This window comes from Mesoplodon mirus, assembly GCF_964341445.2.
Source record: "Mesoplodon mirus genome assembly, chromosome: 3".
Lineage (NCBI taxonomy): Eukaryota > Metazoa > Chordata > Mammalia > Artiodactyla > Ziphiidae > Mesoplodon > Mesoplodon mirus.
The window spans coordinates 22,138,519-22,154,356 of record NC_138978.1 but is presented as its reverse complement, the minus strand read 5'-3'; the positions used below and the strand labels follow the sequence as shown (position 1 = coordinate 22,154,356).

Below are 15,838 nucleotides of genomic sequence, written 5' to 3'. Positions count from 1 at the left end.
ATACTTCAAAATCCAGTACCCAATAGTGTAAAACTCACAATGTCCAGCATCCAGTACAAAATTACTGGACATGAAAAATACAGGAAAATATGACACATATCCAAGAGAAAGGGCAGTCAATATTAGCAGTCCCAGAAGTGACAGAGATCGTAAAATTAGTAGAAAAGGAGCTTCCTTGGTGGCACAGTGGTTGAGAATCTGCCTGCCAATGCAGGGGACACGGGTTCGAGCCCTGGTCTGGGAAGATCCTACATGCCGTGGAGCAACTAAGCCCATGCACCACAACTACTGAGCCTGCACTCTAGAGCCCTTGAGCCACCACTACTGAAGCCTGCACGCCTAGAGCCCATGCTTTGTAACAAGAGAAGCCACCGCAATGAGAAGTCCACGCACCGCAATGAAGAGTAGCCCCCACTCACCGCAACTAGAGAAAGTCCATGTGCAGCAATGAAGACCCAATGCAGCCAAAAATAAATAAATTAAATAAATAAATAAATTTTTAAAAAATTAGTAGAAAAGGACATTAAAGCAGGTATTATAAACATGCTCAAATATGTAAAGGAAAACATGAACATAATGAAGATAGAAATGGAAAATATTTTTTTAAAGGACCCAAATGTAACTTCTAGAGATGAGAAATGCAATATTTGAAATAATATAATAGATGGGATTAACAGCAGATTAGAAACTACAGAAGATCATTGAACTTGAAGGCAATATACACTGTCCAAATGAAAGTGCGGGGGAGGGGCAAGAACAGAATCTCAGTGATTGTGGGAAAATATTAAGTAATCTATATACATATACTTGTAGCTCCAGGAAAGAAGCCAGGATGGGGAAAGGCTCAAAATTTTTTGAAAAAATAACGGCTGAATATTTTCCAAATTTGATGAAAACTATAAATCTGCAGATTCAGGAATTTCAATGAATCCAAAATAGTAAAAACATAAAGAAAATAATAAAATGATGCAAAGTCATCATCAAAATCAAATTTCTGAATAAAAGTGATAAACAGAAAAACTTTAAAATAGTGGGTAAAAAAGATATATTAGGACATAAGATAAGAATTACAGTGGATCACTCATCATAAGCTATGCAAGTTAGGAGACAATGGAGTAATATATTTTAAAGTTGGGGAGAGGAGGGAAACTGTCAACACAGAATTCTATTACCAATAAAAATGACTAAGAAAATGAAAGAAAAAAAGATTATTTTAGACAAACAAAAACCTAGAGAATGCATTATCAGAAGACTTGCACTACAAGAAATGTTAAAATAGGTTCTGCAGACAGAAGGAATATGATACCAAACAGAAGCTTAGATAAACCCAAAGAATTAAAGAACACTGACAATGGTAAATATAAAATACATTTTTTCTTATTTTAATCTCCTTAAAAAATGATTGACTGTTTAAATGAAAAATAACACGAGGGACTTCCCTGGTGGCAGCCAATGCAGGGGACATGAGTTCGTTCCCTGGTCTGGGAAGATCCCACATGCTGCAGAGCAACTAAGCCCACGTGCCACAACTACTGAGACTGCGTGCCACAACTATTGAGCCCACACACCACAACTACTGAAGCCCACACACTCTAGGGCCCACTTATTGCAACTACTGAGCCCGGGTGCTACATTACTGAAGCCTGCGCGCCTAGAGCCCGAGTTCTGCAACAAGAGAAGCCACTGCAATGAGGAGCCCGTGCACCACAACAAAGAGTAGTCCCCGTTTGCCACAACTAGAGAAAGCCCGCTCATAGCAACAAAGACCCAATGCAGCCAAAAAATGAATAAAATTAAAACAAGTCTTTAAAAAAACTAATAACATGAGATTCATAATATATGTAGAACTAAAATGTATCTCAAAATAACAAAAAGTATGGAATGTGGGAAATGGAAGTATACTATTGTAAACTTCTTACGTTATATGTGAAGTGGTGTTTTTTTTTACTGTGATAAATTAAAGATGTAAACGCTAAACCTTAAAGCAACTGCTAAAAATAAAATAGGTATAGCTAATAAATCAGCAATGAAGGTAAAATTGAATCATAAGAAATACTCATTTAATCCAAAAGAATGAAGGAAAAAAGGAACAAAGATCAAATAGGAGAATGGTAGATTTAAATCCAACCATATAAATTTTTACATTAAATGTAAAAATTTTAAACACTCCAATCAAAAAGAGATAACCAGGGCTTCCCTGGTGGCGCAGTGGTTGAGAATCTGCCTGCTAATGCAGGGGACACAGGTTCGAGCCCTGGTCTGGGAAGATCCCACATGCCGCAGAGCAACTAGGCCCATGAGCCACAACTACTGAGCCTGCGCGTCTGGAGCCTGTGCTACGTGACAAGAGAGGCCGTGATAGTGAGAGGCCCACGCACCGCGATGAAGACTGGCCCCCGCTTGCCACAACTAGAGAAAGCCCACGCACAGAAACGAAGACCCAACACAGCAAAAATAAATTAATTAATAAACTCCTATCCCCAACATCTTCTTAAAAAAAAAAAAAAAGAGATAACCAGAACAGATTTTAAAAAACCAAGATCCAACTCAACTATATGTTACCTTTAAGAAACCAACTTTAAATATAAAGACACAGGGGGCTTCTCTGGTGGCGCAGTGGTTGAGAGTCCGCCTGCCGATGCAGGGGACACGGGTTCGTGCCCCGGTCCGGGAGGATCCCACATGCCACGGAGCGGCTGGGCCCGTGGGCCATGGCCGCCTCGCCTGCGCGTCCGGAGCCTGTGCTCCGCGACGGGAGAGGCCGCGGCGGTTAGAGGCCTACATACCGCAAAAAAAAAAAAAAAAAAATATATATATATATATATATATATATATATAAAGACACAGTTAGGTTAAAAGTAAAAGGATGCAAAAAGATACAGTTTGCTAACAGTAGTCAAAAGAAAACTGGAGTGACTATATTAATATCAGAAAAAATAGACTTCAGAACAAGGACTATTACCAGGGATAAAGAGGGGCATTTCACAGTGATAAAGGGTTCAATTCACCAAGAAGAGGTAAAAATTATAAATGTGCATGCACCAAACAGTGCTTTAAAATACATGGAGCAAAAACTGACAAAACTTAAAAAAGAAATAAACAAATTCACAATAATATAATGTGGGAGATTTCAACACTTTTCTCTCCATATTGATAGAATGAATAAAGAGAAAATCAATAAGGATATAAAAGACTTGATCAACATTATCAACCAATTTGACCTAATTGACATTTATTTTAAAAAACCTCCATCCAATAACGACAGAAAAACTCAAAATCCCTCCAGCTACTTGGAAATTAAACAGCAGTCTTCCAAATAAACCATATGTCAAAAGATATAAGAAAAATAGAAGCTAGTTTAGGAAGAAAATGAAGGCACAACATTTCAACATACATGAGATGCTGTTAAAACAGGGATTAGAGGAAAATTCACAGCATTAAATGCTTATATTAAGAAAGAAGAAAGGTCTAAATTCCATGATTTAAGCTTCCACCTTAAAAAGCTAGAAAAAGAAGAGCAAATGAAGCCTAAAGTAAATAGAAAGAAGGAAATAATAATGGTAATAGTAGAAGTAAATGAAATAGAAAACAGAAATGGGAAAAAAATCAATGAACCCCCCTGCTGTTTTCTTTTGAAAAGATCCATAAACCTCTAGCCAGTCTTAACAAAAAGATATAAGATGCAAATTACCAATATCAGAAATGAAGGAGGGATATTACTACAGAACTTACAGACATAAAGGATAAAAAGGGACTATTATGAACAACTTAATGCCAATAAGTTACACGACAGAGATGAAATGGAAAATCTTCCTTGAAAGACACAAATTACCAAAGCTCACTCAAGAAGACATAGATAATCTGAAGACCCTATATCTAACAAGCAAATGGAGTTTGTCATTAAAAAACCTTCCCACTGAAAAAACTCCTGGCCCAAATGGCTTTACTCATAAATTCTATCAAAAAGTTAAGGAAGAAATAGTACCAATTCTACACAAACTCTTCCAGAAAATAAAAGAGAAACTCATTTTATGAATCCAGCATTACTCTGATACCAAACCCAAAGACATTACAAAAAAGAGAAAACTGCAGGCTAATATCTTTCATGAATGTGGATGCAAAAAGATCCTTGGCAAAATTTTAGTAAATTGAATTCAGAAATATACAAAATTGATAGTATATCATGATCAAGTAGAATTTATTCCAGAAATACTAGATTGTTTTAACATTTGAAAATCAATCAATATAATCCCATTAGAATACCCAAAAAGAATAATAATATGATCATTTCCATAGATGCAGAAAAAGTATTTGATAAAATTCAACACCTGTTCCTGTTAAAATCTCTGAAGAAACTAGGATTGGAAGTGATAAAATGCTTTTATAAGAAAACCTACAATTAACATTGTCATACTTAATGTTGAAAATAATTGGAGAAATATACCACGTTAATGGATCATAACACTCAACAAAGTTAAGATATTAATTCTCTCTAAATTGTTTTATAGGTTCAGTGAAATTTCAATTCAAATCCAAAGAGGTTTTTTGGTAGAAATTGACCTGCTAGTTGTATAAATTGCATGGTAATTCGAAAGAGCTTATAAGGGCTAGTACCAATGGTTCCCAGAGGGAAGTGTGTTGGGGTGGGGGTGAAACGTGTGAAGGGCATCAACTGTATGGTGATGGATGGTAACTAGACCTGTGGTGGTGATCATTTTGTAGCGTACACAGGTGTCAAATTACAATTCTGTACTCCTGAAACTTATATAATAATAACTTTAAAAAGAACTAGTATAGTCAAAATAATTTTGAAAGTGAAAAACAAAGTTGCAACTACCTTGATTTCAAAACTTATAAAGCCAAGATAGTGCGCTGTTGGTATAAGGGTATACATATAGGTCAAAAGAACAGAATTCTTGGACTTTTGATGACTATGCCAAAATAATTCAATAGAGAAAAGGATATTCTTTTCAACAAATGGTGCTAGAACCATTGAATATTTAAATGCAATAAAACAAACCTGACCTATATCTCATGCCAAATATAAAACTTAATTCAGAATGAATCTTAGACCTAAGCATAATAGCTAAAAGTATAAAACTTCTAGAAGAAAACATAGAAGAAAATATTTGTGACCTTGAGTTAGGCAAAGATTTCTTAGACAAGACAAAAAAGAATCACAAACCATAAAAAAAAATCGATACAAAGAAAAAAACAAACAAACAAACAAAAAATCATAATCGATAAATTCGACCTGATCAAGATGAAAACTTTTGCTTTTGAAAAGACACTGTTAAGAAAATGAAAAGGTGGGTTTCCCTGGTGGCGCAGTGGTTGAGAGTCCGCCTGCCGATGCAGGGGACACAGGTTCGTGCCCCGGTCCGGGAGGATCCCACATGCCGCAGAGCGGCTGGGCCCGTGAGCCATGGCCGCTGGACCTGTGCGTCGGGAGCCTGTGGTCCGCAATGGGAGAGGCCACAACAGTGAGAGGCCCGCATACCGGAAAAAAAGAAAGAAAATGAAAAGGCAAGCCTCAGACTGGGAGCAGATATTTCTAAAACACATATATGATAAAGGGCTTGTATCCAGAATATATTAGGAACTTCTATAACTCAATAGTGAAATAATCCAATTGTTTAAAAAAATAGTCAAGATTTGAACAGACACTTCACCAAAGGATGTAAACAAATGGCAAATAAGTACATGAAAATATACAAATTAAAATGACAATGAGATACCACTATACAATCACTGGAATGCCTAAAATTAGTAAGACTTACCAAATGTGTTGGTGAGAATGTGTAGCAACTGGGACAAATTATTGATACATGCTACCACATGCAAGAATCTCAAAAGCATTGTGCTAAGTGAAAAAAAAATAGACACAAAACAGTACATACTATATGATTACACATATATGACATTCTAGAAAAGGCAACTATTGTGACAGAAAGAAAAGCAGTGGTTTCCAGATGCCAGGGTTAGGAGGGTATTGACTGCAAAGAGACATAGGGAGCTTTGGGGTGGGGGAGGTTGGATATATTTAGATCTTAATTGTTGTGGTATTTTACACAATTGTAAACACTTGCCAAAACTTAAAAATGTACACTTTGAACCGATGAATTATATTGTATGTAACTTATCTCAGTAGAAATAAATTTATAAACCTCACGCCTACAGGAGCTCTGTAAGCACCGTCAACAGAGAACACCTACAGAGTTCCCACTACAAGCAGTGCGATGTGTTTGGGATTTGGGGTCATAGAACTTGGTAAATCTCAGCCTCTACCCACAAGATTTCTCAGTTTATCCTGCAGATACAACAGAACCCAATCGACATACTTACCGAGATTGTGAAGTGATCCTACAAATGCTGTATTTTGCTGTTTCAGGTGCTTAGAAGAACATGCAGTCAAGTTTTTCATCAAACGCATGGAATATATCACAGAACTTTGCCAAGATGGGCAACTCCATGCAAAAAGACCAACACTCTGGCAAAAAATATTCCAGAAAGGCTGGCAGAGTACAGAAAGGTCTAGTGAATTTTATAACAGAGGTCTCTGGGGACGAGAGCTCCTGACATATGTGCATTTTAGTATGTAAGAGCAAATTTTAGGGGCATATAGTAAATCCTGGGTTATACCTACAAGGCCACTCTTTTTTTTTTTTTTTTTTTTTTTTTTTTTTGCTGTACGCGGGCCTCTCACTGTTGTGGCCTCTCCCGTTGAGGAGCACAGGCTCCGGACGCACAGGCTCAGCGGCCACGGCTCACGGGCCCAGCCACTCCGCGGCATGTGGGATCCTCCCGGACGGGGGCACGAACCCATGTCCCCTGCATCAGCAGGCGGACTCTCAACCACTGCACCACCAGGGAAGCCCCAAGGCCACTCTTAAGTATATCAAATAGATTGCTTTGGTCATTCTCCCACTGCCTCTAGGGTGATAATTGGGAAGAAACTATGAGAAGAAAGGATGAGGGGGAGAGAAGGAGGAAGAGATCTTACTTTATTTCCTAAAACTTAACCCAAGCCCCCATTCTGCCAGGTTGTTGGAAAGTTAGACTCCAGCCATTACTGGCACAAATGCTATTCCTCCTTATTTCAAGTTCTGGATCTTTCTCAGTGGAAAAAGGTGATGTGATGATGGGAGTCTGGGTGAGGGAGGGGAGAAGTACTCAGATCATGGGTCATCCATCCAGACAGATGAGAGGTCCACTGTCTCAGCCCATGTATTCCTTTGGTTTTGTTAGTATGCACTAATCCGGGACTACCTCTGGGCCTGGGGAATCATTGCTGATTCCCCACTCATCCTCACTCACTCCACTGTTTTTTCTTTTAGGGGTATGACCACCTCCCTGGTGGGCCTCTAGAGTCCCTGCTGCTCTCAAACCCACAGCTGGACCTCTCTTTCTTCCTCCCATCTTTTGATTTAGTGCTCTCGCCTTTTCTTTAATACTTTAAAATTGGAGCTTAATATATATTCAGAAAACAAATCATCATTGTACAGCTTAATGAATATTCACAAAGAAACCACCACCTATGGAATCACTTCTCAGACCCCGCGATAAACAACAGCATCCCAGAAACCCTTGTCTTGTCCCTTCCCTGGGCATTATCCCCCTTCTCTGCAAACGTAAACACTACGGCTATCCTGACTTCTAATATCATTAATTACTTTAGTCTGTTTTGAACTTTATATACATTGGAATCCTACAATGTGAACTCTTTTCTCTCAGGCTTTTTTCTCTCAGGTTTGAGAGATTTAACTTCATGTTTCATGTATCAGTGATTAGTTCATTTTCATTGCCATAAAATGGCATAGCATTCTTTGTTCTAATATACCACAATTAGTTTATCCATTATACTATTGAAGGACATCTGGATTGTTTCCTGTTTTGAGGTACTATGACTAAAAGCTTTTATGACTCTTCTTGTTCATGTCTTTTGGGACATGTATGTATATATTCCTTGGGTCTATACCTAGGAGAATTGTTGGGTCATAGAGTGTGTTTATGATCAGCTTAGTTGATACCACTAGTTCTCCAAAGTGAGTGTGCCAATTTTACTTCCTTACAAGCAATGTAAGATCATTCCAGTTGCTCCACATCCTCACCAACATTTTTAGCTCATAAGGGTTTTAATTTGCATTGTCCTTTGATCAAAAAGATTGAGCACTTTTTCATGTGTCGGCCGACTTTTAGGATATTCTCTTTGGAGAAGTGACTGTTCCAGTTTTTTACCCATTTTTTCTATTGGGTTTTTCTTTTCTTAGGAGTTCTTGAAAACATTCTAGAAATGTATCCGTTTGTTGGCTATAGGTAAATATCTTCCCTCAGTCTGTGACTTTCCTTTACATTCTCTTAATGGTGTGCTAATGAAGAGAGGCTCTTGATTTTACTATAGGCCATTTTATCAATATTTTACCTTATAGTTAGTGTATATGTCTGTCCTATTTAAGAAATCTTTGCCTATCCCAAAATAATTTCTTCTAATAACTGTATTATTTTACCTTTCACATCTAGACCTACAATTCACTGGGAATTGTTTGTGTGCATGGTATGAAGATGTCCAAATCTATTGTTTTCAGTATGTATATCCAATTGCCCAGCACCATTTATCGAAAGAGCATTCTTTTGCTACTACTCCGCAATGGTATCATTGTTGTAAATCATGTCTATGTATATGCAGGTCTGCTTCTGGATTCTTTATGCTGTTCAAATACCACCTTTAATTACTGTAACTCTATAACAAAGTTTTTTTCTTATCTAGTATAATTCCTTCAACTATGTACTATGTTTATCTTGGCTACTCTTGGCCACACTGAATTTCCATATAAATTTTCGAATCATCACATTAATGTCCTAAAAATATCTTTACTGTCATTTTGATTTAGATTGCATTGATTCTAGACATCAAGGTGGGGATCATTTACATCTTTACAATATTGAGTTCTCCAGTTCATGGGTATCCTTTCTTTTATTTAAGTCTTCTTAAATTTTTCTCAATAATGTTTTATAGTTTTCTATGCAGAGGCCTTGCATATCTTCTATATATCTATTCTAGGCATTTGATTTTTATGCTGTTGTAAATGGTACTATTTTAATTTCATTTTCTAATTGTTTGCTGCTGGCATAGAAATAAAATTAATTGATTTTTGTATATTGACATTGCTATATTCAGTTATTACCTCTAATAGGTTATCTATAGATTCTTTTGAAATTTCTCCATATACAATCTTGTCTATGAATAATGACAGCTTTATTTCCTTCCTTTCTGATCTATGTACTTTTATTTATTTTTCTTGGCCTTTATACTGGTTAGAGTTCTTCAGTACAATGTTGAACAGAAGTATGTAAGCAGTCAACCTGGTTTCGTTCTCTATCTCAAGAGAAAGCTTTCAGTATCATGTTTGGTGTAGGCTTTTGTCATAGATACCTTTTATCAGATTAAGGAAATTTGCTTCTATTTCTAGTTTGCTAGGGTTTTCTTTTAATCATAAAAGAACACTGAATTTTACAAAGTGCTTTCACCGTCTACTAAACAGACACTTCACCAAAAAAAAAACAAAAAAAAGATAAACAGATAGCAAATAGCATATGAAGAGATGCTCAACATCATTAGTCACTAGAGATATGCAAATTCAAGTCACAATGAGATACCACTACACATCTAATGGGATGGCTGGAATTAAAAAGACTGCCCATGGGACTTCCCTGGTGGTGCAGTGGTTAAGAATCTGCCTGCCAATGCAGGGAACATGGGTTCGAGCCCTGGTCTGGGAAGATCCCACATGTCGTGGAGCAACTAAGCCCGTGCGCCACAACTACTGAGCCTGTGCTCTAGAGCCCACGAGCCACAACTATTGAGCCTATGAGCCACTACTACTGAAGCCCGTGTGCTCAGCAAAAAGAGAAGCCACTGCAATGAGAAGCCCGCACGCCGCAACGAAGAGTAGCCCCTGCTCACCGCAACTAGAGAAAGCCCGCGTGCAGCAACAAAGACCCAACACAGCCCAAAAAAAAAAACAAAAGACTGCCCATTGTTGTTGAGGATGTGAAGTAACAGTAACTCTCATACACTAATAGTGGAGATATACAAAGATAGAACAACTTTGGAGAAGGGTTTGGCAGTTTCTCAAAAATGTTAAACTATGATACAGCCATTCCTCTCCTAGGTATTTACCCAAGAGAAATGAAAACTTATGTCCATTTTAAGACTTAGGATTGAATGTTGTTAATAGCTTTACTTGAAATACTTCCAATCTAGAAACAATTCAAATTTTCATCAACAATGGATAAAAAACTGTCACATTTCTATACAATGGAATACTACTCAGCAATAAAAAACAATGAAGTATTGATACTTGAACAACATGGATGAATCTCAGAATAACTGTGCTCAGTGAAAGAAACCAGACAAAAAAGAGTACATATTGTATGATTCCCTTCTGCCTCTATTGACATGATCATATAGTTTTTCTTTTTTAGTTTGTCAATATGGTGAATTACATTGATCGTCAAATGTTAACCTATCTTTGGATCACTGGGATAAACCTCATTTCATCATGATGTATTATCTTTTTTATATATTGTTGAGTTTAATTTGCTAACATTTTTATAAGAATTTCTGCATGTATATTTATGAGGGTTAATGATCTATAGTGATTCCCTCTCACCTTCTGTAATGACTCTGTCTGGCTTTGGTAACATGGTAGTAACTGGCCTCATAGAATGATTTGGGAAATGTCTTTTTCTCTTCAGTTTTCTAGGATAGATTGTATAGAATTGATAGGTGGAGTGTACTATAAATGTCAGTTAGGTCAAGTTAGGTAATAGTATTGTTCGAGTCGTGGGTGTCTATTGATCTTCTATCTACTTGCTTAAATTATTGAGGGAGGGATTTTGAAATCTCTGACAATTATTGTGGAATCTTCTATTTCTTCGTGCAGTTCTATCAGTTTTTATTTCCTGTATTTTGAATTTCTTGTTATTGAGTATATCAGTGCTTAGAATTGTTATATTCTCTTGAGGAATTGACCGCTTTATCATTATGAAATTACCTTCTTTATTGCAGGTAATATTTTTTGCTCTGCAATCTGCTTTGTCTGATATTAATACCTAGCTTTCTTTTGATAGCATAGTGTATCTTTTCCCCATACTTTTACTTTTAACCTATTCCTGGGTTTATATTGAGTATATTTCTTGTAGACATCATGTAGTTAGGTCTTTCTTTTTTATCCAATCCAACCATCTCTGTCTTGTAATTGGGATATTTAGACTATTTAAATTTAATGTGCTTATTGGTGTGTGAGTTTAAGCCTACCATCTATCTATTTGCTTTCTATCTGTCCCATCTGTTCTTTATTTACATTTTCTGGATTCTTTTGTATTGAATTTTTTTTTGTTTCTATTTTGTCTACTTTGTTGGCATTTTAGGAATAACTCTTTGCAGTGTTTTCTTCGTGGTTGCTTTAGAGCAAGGGTTGGCAAACTTTGGCCCTTGGGCCTAATCTGACCTGTGGCCTGTTTCTATAAATAAAATTTTATTGGAACATAGTTACCTCTATTTGTTTATGTGTTGTCTGTGGCTCTTTCACTCTATAATGGCAGAGCTGAATGGTTTCAATAGAGACAATAGAGCCTGCAAAGCCTTAAATATTTACTATCTGGCCCTTTATAGAAAAAGTTTGCTGATCTGTACTACAGAGTTTATAATATACATCTTTAATCTTATCACATTCTACCATCAAGGGATAGTATTACACTTCACATATAGTAGAAGAACCTTACAACAGTATATTTTTATTTTTTCTTTCCTTGCCTTTGCACTGTTGCTGTCAAACGTCTTCTACATACATTATAAATGCCACAATAGTGTTATTATTTTTGCTTTAAATAGTCAATTATTTAAAAAATGATTTAAATTTTATGTTTATATCTAAATGCATCAATTTATACTCAGGGTTCTACATTTTACATTTACCTACATATTTACTAGTTCCAGAGCTCTTCATTCCTTTATGTAGATCCAGATTTCCAACCGGTATCATTTTTCTCTTGCCTGAAGGACTCCCTCTATTTCTTGTAGTTCCAGGTTACTGGTGATTAATTCTTTTAGTTTTTGTATATCTTCAAAAGTCTTTATTTTGCTTTCATCTTTGAGAGATATTTTTACAGAGTACAGGATTCTAGGGCGATAGTTTTTCCCTTCTGGTACCTTAACAGATGTTGTTTCTGATGGTCATCTGCTGTTATTCTTATATTTGTTGCTTTGTGTGTAATGTGTCTTTTTTTCTCTGCCTGATTTTATGACTTCCTATCACTTTAAAAGGCAATTTGATGGAGACTTCCCTGGCTGTCCAGTGGTTAGGACTCTGTGCTTCCACTGCAGGGGGCACAGGTTTGATCTCTGGTCAGGGAACTGGGATCCCCACATGCTATGTGGTGAGGCCAAAAACTTTAAAAAAATAAATTAAAAGTAAAAAAACAAAAAGCAATTTGATTATTATGTGCCTTGGTGTAGTTAAATTCCTATTTCATGTGCCTGAGTTTCACTGCCTTTCTTTGATCTGCAGGTTTATGTTTTTTTTTAAATCAAATCTGGAAAATTTCAGCTACTTTTTTCTTGAAAAATTTTTTTCTATTTCCTCTCTCCCGCCTCTCTTCTGTGGAACATATATTAGGTTCCTTGAAGTTTTCACAAAGCTCACTGATACTCTGTATTTTTTAGTCCTTTTTCTCTCTGTGTTTTGTTTTGAATAGTTTGTATTTCAATGTCTTCAAGTTCACTAGTCTTTTTTCTGCAGTGTCTAGTGTATTCTTAATCTCAGACTTTTTAGTTTTCATCTGTAGAAGTTTGATTTGGACCTTCTTGATATCTTCCATGTACCTACTTAATAAGTTCAATCTTTTTTCCAGCTTCTTGAACATATCAAATGCAATTATTATTGTAATAATGTAATGTTCTTGTATTCTATCATCTATATCATTTCTGAGTTGGATTTGATCGATTGTTTATTTTCTCCTCGTTGTGAATTGCATTTTTTCCCTTCTTTGTATGCCCATTAATTTTTTATCAAATGCCAGTTATTTTTACCTGTTGGGTACTGTATATTTTAGTAGTCCTATGAATTCTTGTGCTTTGTTCTGGGATGCAGTTAAATTACTTGGGAAGTTTGATTTTTTCAAGTCTTGCTTTTAAGCTTTGTTAGCTGGAACCAGAGAAGCATTTAGCCTAGGGGTAATTTTACCCTATTTCTGAGGCAAAACCCTTCTGCATATTCTCCTTGTGTCCCATAAATTATGAGGTTTTCCACTCTGACTTGTGGGAACAGGAGCTATTCCTGTTCCCAGTGTTCAGGTATTGTTTACCCTAACTTTTTCAGGTGAATCTTTCCCCTTGGGGAGTTTTCTCACATGCCTGGGCTGATTGATACTCGGGAAGCTACTTGAGGGGAACCTAGTGCACGTCTCCGGAACTCTTTCTCTGTGTAGCTCTCTCTTCTCTGGTTCTCTGCACCATTCATCGGGAGTGGAAGGAAGGAAAAGGGGGAGTTCATATATCATTTATACATCACAACCCAGACATATAAAATTTTAACTTGATTTTCTATAAATGATCCCCTTCTGCTTTTTCACCCCAAGTCTGCTCAAAGCAGAAACCTAAACTTACACTTGTGTTGCACTGTGTCCTGAAGAATGAGCGCGAGCCCCACTCTGCTCTGGGGTTTCCTGACCTCTCTGTATCTTTACGGTGCTTCGCTGATCTGTGACTCTGGGCTGAGGATGAGTGAGGACTCTTGCTCTGTCCCCCTGCCTGGCTCTCTTCCAAGGCTGCTCCAAATGGTTTTGTGTCCCCTTCCTCCTTGGCAAGAACGCCTTTCCTGTCAGATCCTTCCTCTTCCCTTGATAATATGCTTCAGCTGTGTGACCAAGTCTCACTAGTTTAAGAGCTGGAGGTGCTTGGGTGCGGGGTTGGGGGGGGGTGGATGGCGGGGCGGGAATCAATAAATTACTAAGAGGGTCTTAAAAAAAAATGCAGTTTCATGTTTATCTCTTGTCAAAAGGCAAGTTTCTCTTTTTATTCCGTTTAAAATAAAATGTTAACAGATAGCTCTGTGTTTTGTGCACTCGTCAGTTCTGTGTTTTGTGCTATTTTTTATTCTATTTTTGTTGTTTAGGTTTTACTGCTGCGTATCCAACACAATCCTCCATTCCTTTTAAATATCAGCCTTCCAGGATTCCAGAATCAGAAAAAAAAGGATTTAATAGTCAAGCCAAGAGGTTTTACCATAAAAAGGTAATGACGTTGTCTTAGAGATGCTTTACTTTTAGTCTGGATTTTAGCCTCAGGGGACAGACACGCGAGTCTGGCTGGTGCGTCTGCCTCTGTGACCAGTAGAGGGCAGTGTCATCCAAGGAGCTGCAGCACCCTCTCCAGCTGTGCGCTCTGACTGGGCTGGAGGAATGAGCTGGAAAGATATTAAATACAGTGGAAAACATGTCTGGACTTATGGGGCCACACTGAAACTAAACGTTTTTTAACAAGAAATGTATTTTAAAAATTACTATAAAAATCAAATATGCAAAAATCCCAGACGTATGAAGTAAAAGATAAAAATCCTTTCCTCCCCCCTCCCCCCAGCCTCACTCAAAACATGACAGGAAGAACAAGACGTTCTTCAAATAACATAAAAGGAAAAATAAACGAGTCTAATAAACGTAAAATTACCTTTGTGATGACACCCCCCTCTTTTTTAAGCTTCCTTTGACAATGTGTTAGAACTGTTCCTGCATTTCCGCCTTCCTTACCCTCTTCCCCAAATATCTGTGTCTCTTTTTCTCTTTGATCTGGAACGTTCTGCTTGGGTCCTGCCGGGTCCTCACCTAACTTCTGTAATTTCACCGGCTGAAAGCCCAGGTCTGATATTCTCCCCTCTCACCAGCAGGGGGAGGAAGCAACTCGCAGACGCAAGAGTCTTTTAACATCTTCATTCCTTTATTCGTTTAACTAGGACCTTTAGAATAACATTCTTTTGGAGGAGTCATCATGTCAGTTACCTTTTGCTGCATTCTAAAAATGTTTTTCATCCTACCCCCTCGCCAAGATGGCGAGAGGGGATGGGGAGATCTGGGTCCTGAACGCAGGTGAGTCCTCGGCAAGCCCTGTGCCCCTTGGCCTGTTTCCTCCTTTGTAAACAAGAGCGCTGAGCTAGAGAATGTTTAAGTTCCCTCCACTTCTGATATTTTAGGATTCCAAGAAAGCAAGTAGTAAAGAATATAGTGTGTGTGTACACACACACATATATTTTTAATTACTTGCAGTTTTTCTCCAACGGTGATAAATAAGCTATCCGCTCAGGAGTTTCCTCTCTATGTTTTTTTTGTTTGTTTGTTTGTTTTTTGCGGTACGCGGGCCTCTCACTGTTGTGGCCTCTCCCGTTGCGGGGCACAGGCTCCGGATGCACAGGCCCAGCGGCCATGGCTCACGGGCCCAGCCGCTCCGCGGCATATGGGACCTTCCCGGACCGGGGCACGAACCCGTGTCCCCTGCATCGGCAGACGGACTCTCAACCACTGCTCCATCAGGGAAGCCCTCCTCTCTATGTTTTAACTGTCCATCTGTCTCTCTGTCTCTTTTTTGTCTGGTTTTCCATTTGTCAATTTACTGATAATATACTGTCCATCTCTCAGATATCTGCAGCCAATCTCCAATAAAAATAATGACAGCCACCATTTACCGATCCCTACTATGCGTGAAACCAGTTTTAGACCATATTTCTAATCCTCTGAACAATGCTAAGAGGAAGGGTTTATACCTTAATTTAACAGAAGAGGAAAC

The 15,838-nt window shown here is 37.7% G+C and overlaps 1 protein-coding gene across 1 annotated transcript in view; it reads left to right on the top strand.

The window, feature by feature from the left end:
- The window catches only part of STPG1 (sperm tail PG-rich repeat containing 1), a 51,911-nt gene that overhangs the window by 4,000 nt on the left and 32,073 nt on the right, over window positions 1–15,838 (top strand). The window contains exons 3-4 of the mRNA XM_082613293.1: window positions 6,392–6,532; window positions 14,178–14,296. Coding sequence (XP_082469419.1) covers window positions 6,406–6,532; window positions 14,178–14,296 — 246 coding nt within the window. The 5' untranslated portion in view covers window positions 6,392–6,405. The remainder of the gene's footprint in view (window positions 1–6,391; window positions 6,533–14,177; window positions 14,297–15,838) is intronic.